The sequence below is a fragment of the Corticium candelabrum genome, chromosome 4, assembly GCF_963422355.1.
Source record: "Corticium candelabrum chromosome 4, ooCorCand1.1, whole genome shotgun sequence".
Taxonomy (NCBI): Eukaryota; Metazoa; Porifera; class Homoscleromorpha; order Homosclerophorida; family Plakinidae; genus Corticium; species Corticium candelabrum.
In genome coordinates this window covers 3,495,242-3,513,389 of record NC_085088.1, presented here as the reverse complement: position 1 = coordinate 3,513,389, position 18,148 = coordinate 3,495,242, and the positions used below count along the sequence as shown (strand labels likewise).

The 18,148-nt window shown below is 42.3% G+C and overlaps 2 protein-coding genes across 3 annotated transcripts; both read right to left on the bottom strand.

The window, feature by feature from the left end:
• Positions 1-392: 392 nt before the first annotated feature.
• LOC134178582 (enhancer of mRNA-decapping protein 4-like) lies at positions 393-14,364 on the bottom strand. Of its 2 annotated transcripts, none has more exons than XM_062645453.1 (24): positions 14,269-14,364; positions 14,096-14,204; positions 13,936-14,035; positions 11,915-12,101; positions 10,078-10,240; positions 9,910-10,020; positions 8,983-9,089; positions 8,828-8,914; positions 8,673-8,768; positions 8,579-8,617; positions 8,249-8,324; positions 7,947-8,194; positions 6,729-7,736; positions 5,516-5,849; positions 5,237-5,429; positions 4,326-4,481; positions 4,210-4,265; positions 4,082-4,141; positions 3,250-3,415; positions 3,007-3,193; positions 2,005-2,131; positions 1,064-1,117; positions 836-999; positions 393-779 (listed from the first exon to the last, which is right to left on the bottom strand). In XM_062645453.1, the coding sequence occupies exons 1-24, from the start codon at positions 14,349-14,351 to the stop codon at positions 587-589; spliced, it is 4,104 nt and encodes a 1,367-aa protein (XP_062501437.1). In that variant the 5' UTR covers positions 14,352-14,364; the 3' UTR covers positions 393-586. The 2 variants fall into 2 exon arrangements, with proteins under 2 accessions (XP_062501437.1, XP_062501438.1); XM_062645454.1 differs by having other exon boundaries at positions 8,831-8,914.
• An 886-nt stretch (positions 14,365-15,250) lies between these two features.
• On the bottom strand, positions 15,251-17,772 carry LOC134178843 (uncharacterized). The gene is made up of 2 exons (XM_062645749.1): positions 17,548-17,772; positions 15,251-16,101 (listed from the first exon to the last, which is right to left on the bottom strand). Exons 1-2 carry the CDS (start codon positions 17,684-17,686, stop codon positions 15,383-15,385), a joined length of 858 nt encoding a protein of 285 aa, XP_062501733.1. The 5' UTR covers positions 17,687-17,772; the 3' UTR covers positions 15,251-15,382.
• Between the last annotated feature and the right edge of the window lie 376 nt (positions 17,773-18,148).

Sequence of the window (18,148 nt, the reverse complement as noted above, 5' to 3'; positions counted from 1 at the left end):
TTAGAAACATCTAGCATCATAGCAGACTCGCCTCCAGTCCTCTTCTCACTGCAGGTTCCTTGCTGCATGGAAACTTGGGTGTGCGGCCGTGTGCTGATAACTCTTCTTGCCTTGACGTAGCAGTCACTACTTGAATGTGTATGCAATAGGATGACTAAAAATTTTAGTATCAGTTAATGGTGTAAGGCAAGAGCAAACACCAACATTACTCAAAGTCTCATCTCATTCAGAGATGTAGGAATGGCATCCAGGTTGGAGGGCAACCTGGATGCCATTATTGGAGCTCCTCGTTTTCCTCCATTTGTAGCTCGTTTTCACAATACCTTTTCTAGATATAATGCCCATAGGCTGCTGATTGGGGGTATGCCCCCTTGCCCCTCCACCTATTCTCATGTGAAATAGCACCAATCAGTTCATTGTATTAATGTTTTCCTCAAACACTGGCAACTTACTCCAGCAGAAATAACAAACCTTCTGCAATTGGATAAAGCTTCCCTTAACGCACCTGATACTGTTGATGTAACCATCACAAAAGTACTAAAGCCAAGTAATGCCACAAAAACGATTGTGCATGTTGCAATCATGCCTATTGAAGAAATGACTGAGCTGCCATTTGCAACATTTTTAAAGGTTTAAGAAGTGAGTTTGATGGTTCGTTTGCTTGTAGACTGCCAATCGTTCCCTTCAGTTGTTGAATCAGCAATGAAACGACGCTGGGAAGATGTTCGGAAGTTACCTCATCTGTTGTATCCAGAGCCAACAATGCACTCTCAATATATCTACAACGACAGTCGAAGATAACGACATACCGACTTAGACACAACACATGCCTTACTTATGCTTCAAGCCCAGATGTCCTTTGAGATCACAACACAACTGTTGAATGAGAGAAAGTAAGATCGGTTGACTGAGTGGGCACCGTTGTTCAGAAAAGAGACTCTCGGGGTTGACTGCCTCGCAAACCAATACAACCAAGTCCAGATCGTTCGAAGTCAAAGCCTATACCAAGAAACAGAATTTCATACGCAATGATTATATACTGTGTATCAACTGTCCGGTTTACATCCTGGAATGCTTCTGCTATTTTTGAATCGGCCACAAGTTGCAACAGGTTTGCCTAAAATAAAATACAGTTTAGGTTACAGTTTGATTTATATTATATAAGTGCATATCCCTATAGTTGTACACTTCATTGATCACGCCATCTGCTAAACCCTACTTATATGGGCATGCTCTTCTATGTGAGGTTATTGTACCAAGCGCAGTGGCGGATTCAGGATTTGCTAGATGGCAGAGGGGACATAAAACCGAGTTTGTGGGTGTGTCTTGTACAGTGAGCATGCGCACTTGCAGGTATTTAGATGCACAGTAGGTCAAGATGCTTTATAGTTGTAGGACCCCGTATGCTCAGATTTGAAGACTTACCTTCTCGTTTTATTAAAGTACGTACCAATGACTCTGATAGTAATTCACTTAGAAGAAAGTTTCCCCAAACGGGGAGGGGGGAAGGGGGCATTCCCCTGTTCCCTGCCTGTATCCCCTTATGAGGAATGTTCAACTTTGAATGGTTGTCACTGCACATGCAAGGCCAAAAATGCACTTGGCGCTGCAAATACTTTGACTCAATGGGACACGCCTACACATACTGGTAAAGTATGTGACAGGTTAAGGTAGTAAAGTATGTAGAGTATGCATGACAGCCACTGTCTGCATCTTAGGACTAGAGTCACCACATCTACTTTTGGTCGGCCAGTACGAGTCAATCGTTCTTCACTTTGACATATTCATGGGCATGCCAAAGCATTAGAATCTTGGTGCAGCAAAAGTTGACTTGGCGCTACATGCAGTGCCACAGCACCAGATGGGCACCCCTGCTATACGGCAGGTACCGTATATTCACCTCACATTTTGATACACCCACAGTCTGACCAAGCAGACATGCAACTTCATAACAAGCATAACATGTAGTAATGGTGACGGACGAGTCACTTGTTACACACCAACCTTGACTTGTTCTTTACCAATCATTGCACTCGGCATGTCAGTTCTCACATCAGAGCTGAGAGGCATACTTTCGGCAATTCCATCTTGTATAGCTCTCTTAACATTCTCGATGATGTCAAGCTGCATCCTAACAGAAAAATAATTCAACTCACGGATATTCGATTCTACACATGATTGGGTAAATGATTGAATCACATTCCACAACATAAATACTGTACACTCATTTGATTATTGCCCCAGGGCTCAAGTAAACTCCCAGCCCCAACTTTGTCCAAGGCTCTAAGATTTTCACACCTCTTAGTCATTTAACTAATGCTAATTGGCACTTTCCATGGCAACTGTTGCTACATTTGTGCCTGTAGAAATGCTGACATTCTTCAACTTGTGTATGCCTTTCGACTATGTGTTAAAGGTTTTGATGACTCAGATACCATACAGTATAGAAGATTAGGTTAGTATATTTAGGTAGTGGTAGTGGTTTGAAGCTCTACTACTGTCTGTTCCTCATAAGTGTGAACTTTGAAAATCATCAATATCTCCGTTGTTTTTTGGACTTTCGTGATGATCTCGGTATCGTTAGAAACCGCTAGGTCCGGCATTTCTGTTTATCAAATTATCTAAGCCTTTCCTACAAACGAAACGGAAGGATAATACTTTTGCATATCAAAGACAAACGGGTGGAGCAATGGTTATTATCCAATTATCTTGTAAGACTAATGGTCAGCAACTGGAACTATTTAAGATAATTGATGTAACATGGTCCAACTGGAGCAGCTCTTAGTGCTCTAATGAGCACACCTGGTGTGACCTCTACTTCATTACTCACTTACGGGGGAACAGACAGTAGTGTAGCAACATGTTGTATAAGTTAATAAATCAATCACTTCCGCCAATTAACAACTTTAGGTGTCGATATCTGAGTAAGACCCCATCCCATACTTGACCTTTGACTCTGGCCAACCATTGGGGGGGGGTAATAATCAAACGAGTATGGTAACCAACCTTTCCATCCTAGCAGCCATATGCTGTTCGACTGCCTCACGAACAGAGGCACTCATTGCAGGCACGACATCATCTTTCAAACGCTGACACGTGTCTATGAGTGGTTGAACTCCTCGTGGTACCTGCTCGACTGCCGCCTGCAGCTGACTTTTCTGATCGTTGACACACTGCTGAAAGTGCCTGACATCTATAACAGAAATACATTTCATTATACCGTGTCACTCCAATGTGCACGTTCCTTACATTCTTCTGTGCCTTTCTGAAATGTATCGTTCATCTGCTTACACATCGTCTGACAAGCGGCTTCAAATGACGGCACGACAGCAGACTGAAACGTCTGCTGAAATGCCGCTGGCAAAGTAGTTTGGAGGATGGAACCAACGGACTGACTGATAGCATCAATAACAGGCTACAGAGAATAATCAACGATTAACAATGCAATCACATTGTGTGTGTGTGTGTGTGTGTGTGTGTGTGTGTGTGTGTGTGTGTGTGTGTGTGTGTGTGTGTGTGTATGTGTGTGTGTGTGTTGAATTTGTACCAGACCAACTAAATTTTTTGGTTGCTCTAACATTTCGAATTAAAACCGAACAGATCAACCAAAATAAAATAAAACCCGTAAAACATGTAACATTTTGAGCATGCGCAGTTGTCATTGCCCTGCCTACAAGTCTACATGACATAACATAGCAACAAAACAAATGATCTAGATACCAAGTGAAACATGGAAACACACAACAAACGCATTCTTAACATCTGCAGAGTCAAGGATATGTACAGTACAGTACTTGTAGGATGTGTGTACCAAACCTCTCTATGGCAAGCATGACATCATTGCACATGCATGTCAATTTCTTTTTGGTCGAGCTCGACTGGGAAATCCAAGCATCAACACACACACACACACACACACACACACACACACACACACACACACACACACACACACACACACACACACACACACACACACACACACAGTGACACACACACACACAGACACAGACACACACACAATTGGCTAGCCTTGTTTAGATACAAATATCACATGTTTATTAACTAAACAAACACCAACCTTGCTTTTCGTCATCTTTGCAATGTTATCACGAAGCAATTGATCGGCGACTGTCAATTTCTGCCATCACACACAACACACCAATTACCACTTTCTATGCTATAAATCGATATTAATGACACCATCACCTGTGCAAGTGTCTGGTTAATCTGTTCTTGTACTGGACTAAAAATCTTATTAATCGCTGAACAATACAAACGTATATCAACATTTACTTCAATGACAATCGAGTGGCCTGTTATACATGGAATGACCGTGTTCTTTATTTCCATCTTGACTGCTCGATCAACGCGACCCTGAAGAGCGCTAGTGACCGACTGCTGCACTGTTGCTTGGAGTCGTTCCTGACGTTGCTTGTCGGTCAACTGACGATCTTGAAAACTAGCATCAATCTTCATTTCTAGACAAACGAATAAGAACCGGCTACAAAGTCACTAACAACATACAGTAACCGGCCAAGAGTTTGAAAACACCGTCTTGACTATGTTCTGGTTCTTCAAGAGAAACTCTTCGTCCCAAAAGTGTCACTTCACTTCTGAGTTACATTAAAGTTTCATGCGTTTCGGATAGCTTTAGAATGGGCAAAATCAAGGAGTTGACCACTGAAGTGTGAGTGTGCTATGATCGTTGGCATGGCAAAGGGGGAGCTACCGTCACTAGATAGCAGAGACTCTAAGACGGCAAACAAGCACTATTGCATGCAACAATCCTAAAAATGTATTGTCAATGAGGAAGCATGGAGACGAGGAAGCGTATGGGAAGACCATTCAAGACAACGCCGAGAGACCATCATCAGTTGGTAAAGCTTGTCAATAAGTGCTGTCCGGAAACTTGTCGATTCAATGACCGAAAGACTTGCAGCTGTGATTAAGTGCAAAGGTTTGTTAGTAAGTACTAGTGGGTCTTTAGTGCATACAGTTGATAGTCCTACTAAGTAATTGGGTTCAGATTAGATAAATTCTACTTTAGTGTGTTTGTTTGTTTGTTTGTGTGCGTGCATGTGTGTGTGTGTGTGTGTGTGTGTGTGTGTGTGTGTGTGTGTGTGTGTGTGTGTGTGTGTGTGTGTGTGTGTGTGTGTGTGTGTGTGTGGCTTTGCCGGTTCGGTAGATGTACTTAAACTCTTGGCCAGTCACTGTATGAGTAATAACTTTTTACCCTGTTTGGCACTGTATGCTGCTAGAAGACTATCCACTCTGTCACCAAGACTTGTTTCAACTTCGCTGACTTTTCGCTGGATATCAGCGAGAGCTGACTGCTGTTCCTGTCTTTGTTCATATAGAAGTTGCGACAGATGAGCAGCATCTGTTTGACTAGCAGTGACACAACGAAGGAGTTCTTCCAGTAGTTCCTACACAGAAAGACCACCAAAGTACACAACACAAAAACTGTGATATTGCTCTGATGTACGGGAATTAGAATGATAGGTGAGTGTACCTTTATGCGTCCGTCTCCGTGTGCAACTGAACGAGATGACAAGATGTGAAGGTGTTCGGCTTCCATCTCTGATTGTTCATTTGGCACACTTGACAAATGCCTCACTATCTGTTGACTAGCGGCTCCTTCTGACTGTTCGTTTACAACACTTGCCACACTTTGAGACGACGTGGCAAACACAATCTCTAATTCTTTTAGGGTAGTCGTGTCTCTGACCTCTGGTCTGGTTGTGGGCTCGTCATCACTACCGGTCACTCCTTCAGTAATCAAGTCAGCAACACCGGTTTTGCTGGCTTGTGCCATGGTGTCATCCACGATATCTGCTGAGGCACTACTACAAGTGTGACAAAATTAAGAAAAGCAGAAAAAATAAACAAGAAATTAGACACTTGACATGTCAACCGGAGCAGTGATCAGGCGTGTGGCATGTAAGCAGTCAATCAGTCAGTCAATCAGATAGTTAACTTGTAGTTTGCTGTGACCGTGATTCTACTGACTTGAACTGTTGTGGATAATGTTTTTTAACTTTTCAGTGTTATGTATCTAGAAGTGTGTCTACTAAATGATTTTTGTCAATCAGTCAGTCAGTCACTATCAGATAGTCAGACAGTGCCATTCAAGGCGCTGTTCATTAGAATTGATCTTCAACTACTATTTGCATGCGTATAGTTTTAACTTGTAGTTTGCTGTAACTGTGATTTCACTGACCTGAACTGTCATGGATAATATTTTTACTTTAGTGTTCTGTATGTAGAGGATTGTGTGTAATAAATGATGTCAGACAGTCAAGCAGTCAGGTTATAATAATTTCTATTCATTAGATGTAATTTTTAGTTTTTCTTCTGTACCTGCTTTTATTGTAGCATTAGCTCAACACTCTTACTTTTGCAATTAGTTTTTTTGTACGTAGAAGCTTGTGTTTAATAAACAAAAGCAATCAGGCAGTCAGTCAGGCAGTCAATTTGTTCGTTTGTTCGTTCATTTGTTCTTCCATTTGCTCATTGCTCTACACAGTCTTTCATGGTTAGAGCTCATATTTTCAAACAAGACCACCTCTCCCCTCTTCTGCTCTCTGCATCCCTCTTATCCTTCCCTCGTTCTCTCCTAAACCTTTCTCTCCCTCCCTTCCCATCACCCCTACCCTCCCTTCCCATCACCCTACCCTCCCTCCCTGTCACTCCTCTCTGTTGACAAAAATCAATACTATACTTACTCTCTAAGAAGATTCTCAAGTGGTATGTTAGAGTTATCCTGTATTGAGCTGCTTGTATCCAATGCTGAAGTAGCCGATTCCAAGGTTGCCGTCAATGGAGCTTGTTTGGGCTGTTCGTCAAGTTCTCCTTCTACCTCAGGCATTCTATCAACTTTCTTTTCTGACTCCACAAATAATCTGTGCAATTGCTCGTGTCCAGGTGGTGATGGAAAAATAGGCAATGGTTCTGTTTCTTCAAGTCTAGTTTCTTGTTTATCCTCTGCACATTCTTCACTTTCTTTCACTTGCAATTCAGAACGAGAGCTACTGCTTAGAGACACAGTAACTGGACTTGATTTTACGTCAGACAGTGACTCTTCGTCTTCTTCATTCTTATTGCCCATGTCAAAGCTCCCATTTTCAGTTTCAACATCCAACCCATCATCCAATCCATCATCAACCTCAGTGACTATTTCCCGTGGTGGCACTGATGCAGACATGTTTGGATGAAAAAACCTAAATGACGCTGGCTGCAAGACTGAACGTTGTTGACCAAAACCAGCACTACCAAATGGATTCAAACTCATAATCGAAGAAATCTGTGGTGAATATGCGTGACTACGTTGCGGCACCGAATTGAGTGATGAAAGAGATGAAAGTGCAGTAGCTGATGTCTTGGGTATGTCATCGTCCAATGACAAGTTGCTAACACTGCTGAATGTGCTAGAAGTACGACTTCCCAAGCCACTCTTTTCAAATTTCTGTGGTACATTGGCTGCAGGTACTGTAGGACTTAACGAAGAAAATTCTCCTGGTGGTATCAGTTTGATTGGTTCTTCATTTAGTGATACTGACAAGTCAACTGCAGACTGATTGCGATCATCAGTCTCCACATTGGGTAATCCATCCATGCTAGGATCTTGAGAATGCTCTACTTCTTCTGACTGCTGAATGACTTGCCTTTCCTCTACTGAGCTTGCGTTCATAGTTTGAGAAAGAGGGAACCGCAGTGTATGTTCCTGTATAGATCTGATGCAGAGGAAACGTCTATTACTTGTATGTCAGGCTGTTTTATCAGCATAAAAGACAAACACAGACAGACAGACAGACAGACAGACAGACAGGCACAGACAGGCACAGACACACAGACACACAGACACACAGACACACACACACACACACACACACACACACACACACACACACACACACACACACACACACAATTCCATTCAATACCTCGTATGAATACAATACATCTTGAGAAGAACTCTTGTGACACCAACACCATCAGCACATGCACTAGATGCAGGCATTACAATATCACCAGAAAGAATGCCGTCATCATCATCTAAAGCCTGCTGCTTTTTCTCAACACAAGCAACAGTAAAACTAAGCAACGGCTGAGTAAGAATAAACTCAGACAATGACGTCATGAGAGCAGATCCAGATTTGATATCTTGCTCGACATTCATGACGTATGCAACCTTAAGATACAAACTACTGTGAGAAACATAAGTAGTTCAATGGAGAAAACTTACTGTCCGTTTGATGTCAGAAAGAACAAGATAAGAAGCAGATAAGTCAAAGAACACTTGCAGACAAGGTACAGGGTTACTGCAATACAATATTATGTTCATAAGGAGGCGTCACACACACACACACACACACACACACACACACACACACACACACACACACACACACACACACACACACACATACATGTATGCACACACATACATGTATGCACACACATGCACACACAAACACTGCACGCACACACGCGCACACACGCGCACACACACACACACACACGCACACACACACACACACACACACACACACACACACACACACACACTTCATACCGTTGACTGTCAACAGTATCACCATCATGTGGATGAAATCTAATCAAAACACCATGATTCTCATGCAACACTAAAGACCAAAATACGTAATAACCTAATAGTCTGTAAGCATTTCCATGTAACTGTGCACCACATCTTAAGCTCCCTGTTCATTTCAGCTCCCGTCAATAAAAACCTCCAGGCAGGTGCACTAAATAGAAATAGCAAGTCTACTCACACTACAGCAGATTTCAACCACTGTATACAAACAACTTGCTGCCTTCGTCAATGTGATTATCACAAAACAGGATACGAGAAACAGGTCGGCCCCCATGAGGTTCCCAGTCATGTAGACATCTAAACACATACATCACACATACACACTGGATTTGTAAGTTATGTAAATCCAATTAGAATGACATTACTGTGGGTTGACACTCGCATTTTGAACACTCCAGAATTTCACATGACCATCAAGACTAGCTGTTGCGAGCACACTACCATCCGGGGACAGCGACATATCAGAAATTGGCTGCATATAAAAAAGACAAACACAAGAGACTTAGATTTCAAAATATAAACTCAGTATCTAAGCATCGTCATCTACGTGTAGCAAGTGTTCTGCCCAAGATTTTTCGGAGTGATGGTTGGGTATTAGCTGCACTAAGGGGCATGATTTACTTCTATTTCAGATATTCGGGAGAGAATTAGAGCAAACTCCTGAACGATCAGTCCTTATCACAAAACAGACAAACAAGCACCAAACGGAATACATTGCACTGTTAATTAATGGTCTATGATCTGAAAGAGCAGACTAATGAGTAAGCTGCAACTTTCGTCAACAGTCAGGGAACATGTTGCCCAGTCTCTTGTCTATACTAGACGTCTGCCATCCATGCACCAGCTGCAGGTTTCAAACAGCCAGTGCTCCTGTCTAGCAAAGAAACCCTGAAGACGACTTTGACTGGCTCTGTCACAAGGTGCCTAGGATATTCCTTGCTCATCGCTGACAAGCAGACTGCTGTGTTGGATTTCACACCAGTAGTAGTGCCCTGAGCGATAGACCGTAATAATATAGATCGTATCATAGCAGGGTAGGACTGTCGTCATATCACGGTTTGAACAGAGTGCTCACCTTTCAACAAACTGCTCACCTTTTAATGCTCATTAACTTGGAGAAAGTAAAACACTACTTAAAGTATATAGTGGTGGTCAGGACGTGGAGAGTAATGGTCGGAGTTTGTCAACTGATGGTAGGACCCGGCCACCTCTCACCACCGTGGGCAGAACTCTGGTACTCCTAAACTCATTGTATTCTGTCAACTAAACTGTTTGTTATCAAGGTCGCTCACCTTTTCGTGTGCACCCTTGATGACTATAACTCCATGATGTAACGACTGACGTGAAACTGATTCCTCTCCTACCTGAGCCGACGACGTCAGACCAATATCCCACACTTCAGCCTAACCAAACACACTCAGTGCAAACCATGCTTGAACACCATTCAAACCTAAAGATACTAGAGTGCCATTGGATACAGCTAGATGTGGCAAGTGATCGTCTTCGTCTTCGTCACTTTCGTCGTCAGTGAATGACGACTGAGGACACCACAGTACACGATGATACTGAGTGAGAAGGTTCTCTGGTTGATCGTCTCTGACGACAAACAGCTTCAAACAACCTCTGGAATGACAAACATACAGCTGGTGAGTACACATACGAAGTTGACAGCAATGTTCAAACAAACGTGTGATGCTCTTTCAGACACAAGAAAGCAAGAATAACAATACAGGAATGTGTAATGTGTGTACCTACTAAAAAGAGCATAGACAATAATCTCTAAGGCAGACGAAAATATATGTATTGGACAGACAGACAGACAGACAGACAGACAGAATTGTACATAGTTTGATGTAAAAAATAAATAATTTTGACAGGCAGATAAACAGACAGACAGCCAACCACACAGACAGACCAACAAATAGACAGACAAACAGAAGACAGACAAGACAAATAGACAGACAGTAATCATTGAACTTTATTCTTAGCTTGCTGCTAATGGTTATAAATATTGTAGGTATTATTGTTCAAAATGGTATGTGTATTGACAGACAGACAGACAGAGAGGCAGACAGACAGACAGAGAGACAGACAGACAAACAAACAGACAGACAAACAGACAGACAGACAGACAGACAGACAGACAGACAGACAGACAGACAGACAGAGAGGACAAACAAGTAGTCTCTAGGTGATTTTGTATATTTTGACTCGTGTAGTTACATATTGTATGTTGCTAGATTCATGTTTCAAATATATGTAACAGACAGACAGACAGACAGACAAATAAACTGACAAACAGACAGACACACAGACAGACAGTTTGTAAAGTGTATTAACCCTATTGGGTGTCTGGAACATTTTAAATAGTTTTGGTTGTAATAGCATTCATTTATGAAAATATATAAAAAAGACAGACAGACAGACAGACAGACAGACAGACAGACAGACAGACACACACACACACACACACACACACACACACACACACACACACACACACACACACACACACACACAATAAACAGACGGCCAGAACAAGCACGCAAAAATATCAGCTAGTTAGATGAACAAACAAACTCACAAGTACACAAGACAACCACACACACAAATAAACAGCCGGTACAGAGTGGAATATAATGCAAAATTTATGGTCAAACATTGTGCGCTAGCAAATAGGTTGACCCGACATTTTAAATTTTGGGCATTCATTCTTGTTTGATTCCTGTATTTAATTACTATCAAAATCAAACAATAAAATTTGGCTTATTTGCTGTTGTTTTGTTGCATGGTTGTCTTGGTAGTTACAATTCATTGTAACTAAAATTTTAGTTTAAGCAAGGCCTGTAAAGTAGTGAAATAAACTGATCAAGAGGTGAGCAAGCTAATTATCAAGAGCATGTTGTTGTTCAACAAACAACGTAGTTACTGGCACGTGGGCTGGCCCTCCCATAATTTGTCCTATTCGACTGCAGCTAGTGCAATAAATGGTGCGTGGGGCAATAAATTTAATATTACTCTAAAACATCAATTTGCATTCAAGCATCTGGAGGTCATCAGATCCTGCCTGCTTCTGTCAGCTGTCTGGAGTTTTGGGTAGCTCATTGATTCCCTACCGGTGACTATGCAATCATGTAGGTATGTCCAATCAAAACAAAATTGTGGTCGGTCATGAACACCAGTTGGTCGGTCAATGAGCGATGACCGACCGTTATATTCCACTCTGCGGTATGTGTGTAGCAAAACTGCGACGACTGATCTATCCAAAAATGTATAGCTAAATCCCAATCAACTCACTCGATGTTGCCCTCATGTTGACAAACTTTCCAGATGAAAAGACTTCCCGCTTCGTCCACACAAGCCAACCAATCACACGACGTGCCAGCAAACGCCAGATCAGCTACAGAACCAACCATCATCCCCTTCAACAGACTCCGACTAGACGTGGCGGGATCAATCACACGTATAACCGGACCACTCCTGCCTAACATCAATAGTCAATGCATCACACGTACACAGGTAACCCAAGGGCGTATCTCGTAAGGTCATCAATACGGTTTCCAAGAACAAAGACAATCCACCCTTCATTAAACTGTACATCCTAACACAGTACAACCTCGATTATTAGCACTTCTCCGGAGACAGATTATAAGTCCGGGTAATCGAGTGTCTGGATAATCAAAATTTAATAAATATCAACTAATTTTCCTCCACTGTACAAGACCACACTCTGTTTCCACACTTACTTACATTCATGTCATTAGAAGAGTCATCAACAGCTGCCTATTTATTAGATTATTATGTTGTTATGTATTCGCTTGTTTGTGAGAGGCTGTACCTACAGAGTATTAGTACGAAGTGAAATATATTGTAGTTCCTTTATTCGAGAATGCAAAAAGTCAGGGACACAATTTGTCTGGATAATCGAAGTCCGGATAATCGAGGGTGTACTGTAAAAATCAAATGTCTGTAACTACAAATGTTTGTAAACTGCCACAAACTCTATTTCGTAAAAACTAAATGTTCCTACACTTCCCTATTGTATCTTGAACACGTGCATGGAAGTGACGATGCTCGATCAACATCCGGGTAGGTCTACTGATGTACCTACATCATTCTCAATATGTCTCCAATTTCTTGGCTTGCAAAAGCCAATTTGTTGACAGCTAGTGCATGCAGGACACTACTCTGAGCTGGGAAAGCCATTTCTGCCAAAATCCAAACAATGAAGACGATCATTCAGACAGCGTTGTGTGTGCATCGCACAGATCTTTGGGCTACAAACGTTAGTAAGCGATTTAAATTAATAAATTCTTTGCAATTTACAAAATTAAATAGCTTATGAAAATTTAATGATTTACAGTAAGTTAAAGTCTTTTCATTAAAGGGCCATCCATTTTGTCAACATTTAAAAAAATAAAAATTTTCGTTTGTGGAGTCAATGATAAGTTAATGGTTGTTTCATTCTCTCAACCAGTAGTGAAATGACATTATGTACAAATAAACAAGTGCTTTGCAAGAACTTCCTGAAAGAACAATCGGGTGTACAATGACCGGTTGGAGAAACACTTGATAATAGAAACACTCGATAATTGACAACAGACAAGCCTTTGTACAGGTTTTATTTCAATACAGCAGCAAAGCGGCAAGTGTCACTTCTTAGTAAGAAGGTACTGTCGTTCGACTTGTGGCCATAGACGTGAAACCCAAAAATGATTATGAGCTGGTGGAGGCCTTACGTGTACTTGTCTACTTTAGACGGTTGCCATTGGACTCCTACAACATGAAATCTACAAGCACGTGTCAATATAATGAGATCATACAAGTTGATAAGTGCACACATTTGACCATTTCGTTTTTTGAGTAGGAGATCCAGATAAAATGAAAAGGTTTCATGTTTTGCAAACTTCGACAAAATGAATAGCCCCTTAAAGATTTGGCAAAAATATTCTTGAAAAACCTAGCAGATGAACCATAGTCAGACCACTACCTGACACACACACACACACACACACACACACACACACACACACACACAGACACACACACACACAGACACACACACACACACAGACACACACACACAGCTCATTGTAGACGAAAGTCAAGTGGTCATTCGAGTATCACTGACCAAGCTCTCCTACTTGCACCAGAAAACCAGCCACGAACAACCAGAACTTAGCGAAGTTTAAAACATGCGACAAACGTTAATAATTCTCAAGTAACAAACAGCCAAAAAGAAGGAGTTTGTGAACACCCTGGAAACCCTTTGAGATACGCCTCTGTATCTGACAAACTGATACGCAATAAAAAGTTACCTTTCAACGCGTATGCAAGATACTTCTTACTCCAAGCCACCAGACTCCCCAAATAGAACTGCTGATCCCACACCTGGTTGGCAATAGGATGACTTCTCACCTGCATCATATGCATCATGCAATCGAACATGCAGAAAATGCGTAAAAATCTATAATAAACCGAGCTGCTTGCAGACGTGCTCTGTTGCACGGAAGATTGACTGCTGGCGTAGATATCGACGCTCTGACTAGCCACGGACCATATTTGTTCGTCTCTAGCCTCCAATTTGCTGCAAGAAAATCAGACGCGCTCTGGTACAACGAATTGACACGAATCGGTTTAGCGCTTCATACACGACAAGGCTAGGGCCGTTTTCTCCACTCTCGCTGTCGCGTGGTCTGTTGCCGTCTTCAAGTGCGGTGACAGAGCCGTCCATCTCAGTATCGGGTGCGTGAACGTCTGGTCGTTTGCGCATGCGTCGATATTTAGACGAAATGATTTTATTGTAAAGTGTGGCAAATAACATACGTAGTAGCTAAGCGTGTTTCAACATATAGCCAACAGAGCAAACTTTCTTTTCTGTTGAGACTTCAGCGCCGGATCCAAGAATTTTTGAAAAAGGGGGTTCACCGTTAGCAGTTATTTATAGCATTACTAATTTTCTCTTTTCTAATGAAATTATATAAAATTATTAAACCACGCCTATTGGAAAAGAGGGGGTTGTGGTTATTGCTCCTACTAATACTGGCAAAGCTAATAACAATAAAATTACAGTAATATAAGCACAGATCAAACAAATAGAGGCAGTTTTCAACCCCCTGAACCCCCTCTGGATCCGGCCCTGGACTTGAGTCTACAACTGGACTGAAGTCCATGTTGTTATTGTGCACGTGAGTTGGCTGTGAACGCTGATTGCAATCGGTTGACTAGTATAAAATTAAGTTAATTAACGCTCTCTCGATTTACTTCAAATTCAACTTCTTAATTAAAATTGAAATCGGTGTCCTAGACCAACAGCTAGAACGTTATAACTACTAGTAGCTGTAGACATCTACAGGGTGTAGAAATACCGTAGACCGAGAAATCCTCTTAATTGCATGGTATAGCATGCAGTCGCCTAGATTGTGAAGCCTTTCAGTCGCCATTAGCTAAATTTTGCAGTGCTTACCGAGTTGAAATACAACTCGAAGATATACGTTACCGTACGCGACTTCTCAAAACAATTATTTCTAGACAACACTTCGCAACAAGTTATGAGTGATTTGCTTGTCAATAGTTGCATTCCTAACTAGCAGATCCCGCCGCAATACATTTTATAGAGACAGACTCCATTCATCTAGACATACAGAGTTGAATTAAGACCGAGACGATATGCATGGCTCTCATTGCAAGTGCTAAAAATTCGCTAGACCTTCATTCGTTCATCATCTAACTAATCTGTTTCTCGATCTAGATGCACTAAAAAACCTACACCCACACCGCTAGCATAGCCATCAGCCCAAAGCCAAGAACGAGCGAAAGAAACTGAATAAGGAGCTTCATCAGACCGTTTTTGACAGATAGAGCGTCCGGAATTATCTCAATAACAGCCACGTAGACGAAAGTCCCTGCTGCCAACGCCTTAAAAGCTGATGCCCACACCATATCATCACTAAACTGAGAAATGGCCAAGCCAACGACAGAACCCAAAGGCGTTGTCAACGCAAAGAGGGTAATGAGAGTGTAGAAGACGTGGTTTGGGGCATGAGCATTCACAATGCTGCTACCCAGAGCGGCCGCAGCCAGAGTCTTGTGTGCGAGAATGGGTCCAAGAATGTCGACTACAGAGTGCACATCTTTCTGAGCTCCGAGACTCATTCCGGCGAGAAACGAATGAAATCCCAGACCAGCAAGTAGTACAATGGCTGATGCCCATCGTCTCGGATTGCTTGATGATGCCAATTGAGCAGCAAGAGCAGAGGCAACGGCTGCATCGCCCTGTTGACTGTTGATCAACTCTGCTCTGTCCTCAGTCTTTCCTGCAACGTTGAGAGCAAAGTATTCTGCTAACATGTGCACAAGCATCAGAATGATGAATGTCGAGTATGCTAGGAGTGGAGCCAGAGGGTAGTCTCCTGCACCGTGAAGATCCTTCAGCCCGTCGGACGCGTCAGGAAGAAGATGAATACATCCAGCAGCCAACAGAACTAGGATTTCAAAAAATGATGTCACAAAAATTAGATCAAAAAATATACCGGAGCTTGGAAATTAATTATTGCTAAACCCAATGATCGTCGTGCACGGTCTCAATACTAGATGGTAGACTCCATACCATGGCCAGTCGTGCACTGAAAGTTTTTAGCCTCGAACTTCGCGCGCGCTCTGGTCTGGAAGATCGAGGCTCATGCACATGCAAGCGTTATCATCTTTCCCATCCCTCTATTATCGATATTTTCTTCACTGCCGAAACCCTGCTTTCGCAGAACGATCTTTGAAAGACTTCCAGCCTAGAGGTCTAGCTAATTAAATATGTATCTTTGTGTGAAGAGACCCAAAATTTTTAGTGACATTTGTGTACTACCTTCTACGAACCGTTAAGCGTTTGTAAATAGGTGTCGAAATCCACTAGCTATAGTTTGTTACCGGTAATTATAATTATGGGCATGCATGCAGTGAGTCATGTACATCCTACTGTCTAATTAGCTAGGTAGGTTCTAGGGCTGTTTGGAAGCATCTAAGAATTCTTTGTGTCTATACAGCTTAGTTGAGTTAATTGATGCCACACAAGTTACATGCCCGGGTAAGTGAGTCCTCCTTAACTAGTACCTTAATTAAACCTGGTCACGTGAGTTATACAGTACTGTACGCGTTTGACCTGACCACTTCTAATTTGCTTCCGCCGGCCCTGTATATATTACAAGAACATATTAGAAGCCAATACTAAACGTTATCCCGTAGAGGCTGAAATTTTTCGGGCACGTGCTCCTCCCCATGCGTTGCACGCCACTGCATGACTGGTAACTTCCTCTAGTCGCGTCGCGCCGCATTGAGCACCGTTGACGACCTACGTATACGGTACCCAAGCGACGAAGCCCTAAATAGCGTACAACACAACGCCACTGTTCCGCATGTGACGAGTTTCATTGGTAATATCAATTTCGCAGGCCTTTTCTCTCTGTGTCTGTAGGGGGCTGCTTCGCCAAATGACTGTGACGTCATCTACCACAGACCACCTCCGAACGACCGTCGTGTATTTGTAGTTGTATTTGTATTTGTAGTTGTATTTCTTTTTAAATTTACTACGGAAAACCCTCAACTCAGCGGTCGATCTTCCGGGTACCATACACATACATGATTATCTAAGTCGTGCTGCGTATCTAGAGGCCACTATTTCTAAAAAAATTATAAGTCAAAGTTTTGGCGATAGAAATGAACTGTAATAAGGCAACTGACTATGTCGTCGTTAGAATTTCCTCATACACTTTCAGTTTATCGCTTTCGATTTCGCTAGGACACGACAAGATTTGTCGTCTACAGGTTGTCAGCTGTAGACTACATCACGACATCCACCCTCTGCTGTACTATCTTAGTTAACTCACCTAGACTAGTTAATTAATTATACTCATGCACGAATAACTATATAGTAGACTTGCCTCCGCCTGCTGCCAGGTTGAGTATCTGAGTAGTGAAAGCGTGGCGCTGACTCACTTTCGCTAACACTCCCCCCAGGAAACCACACACAAAGATAGTGACGATCGCAACCGACTGCAACACTGTCCAAGTATCGGCCATCCTGTTCACAACGTAGAGGTCGGCTACAGAAAGAAAACAGAAAACCTTCGTCCTCACTCACAAGTTCCCGTATAGACCAAATATTGTGAAACTGAAAGGGGGTGTCTACACTTCTTAGTATTAGCCGTGTCCGCAGACTCCCTGGCGCTAGTCTAGTCCAGTGCCCGGATGGCAATGCCACTAAGTGTCAACCCCAACGTCATTAACTGTCACCCTCAACGTCATCAACTGTCCCGTAACTTCAAAATCAAATTAGCGTTGAAACTAATCCAATGAAGAGAAGCACTACAGTGCTAAATCCTCGGCTGGTGTACATGCACACCACATGCTAGGATGTACACGTAACAGTGTACGTAAGGCACGAACGCTCATGAATGACACCATTGAAAATCCCCTCACGTGGTGGTTACGCCTACCGTATGTATTACACAACAACTATCACCGTCTAACCGCAATCATTTA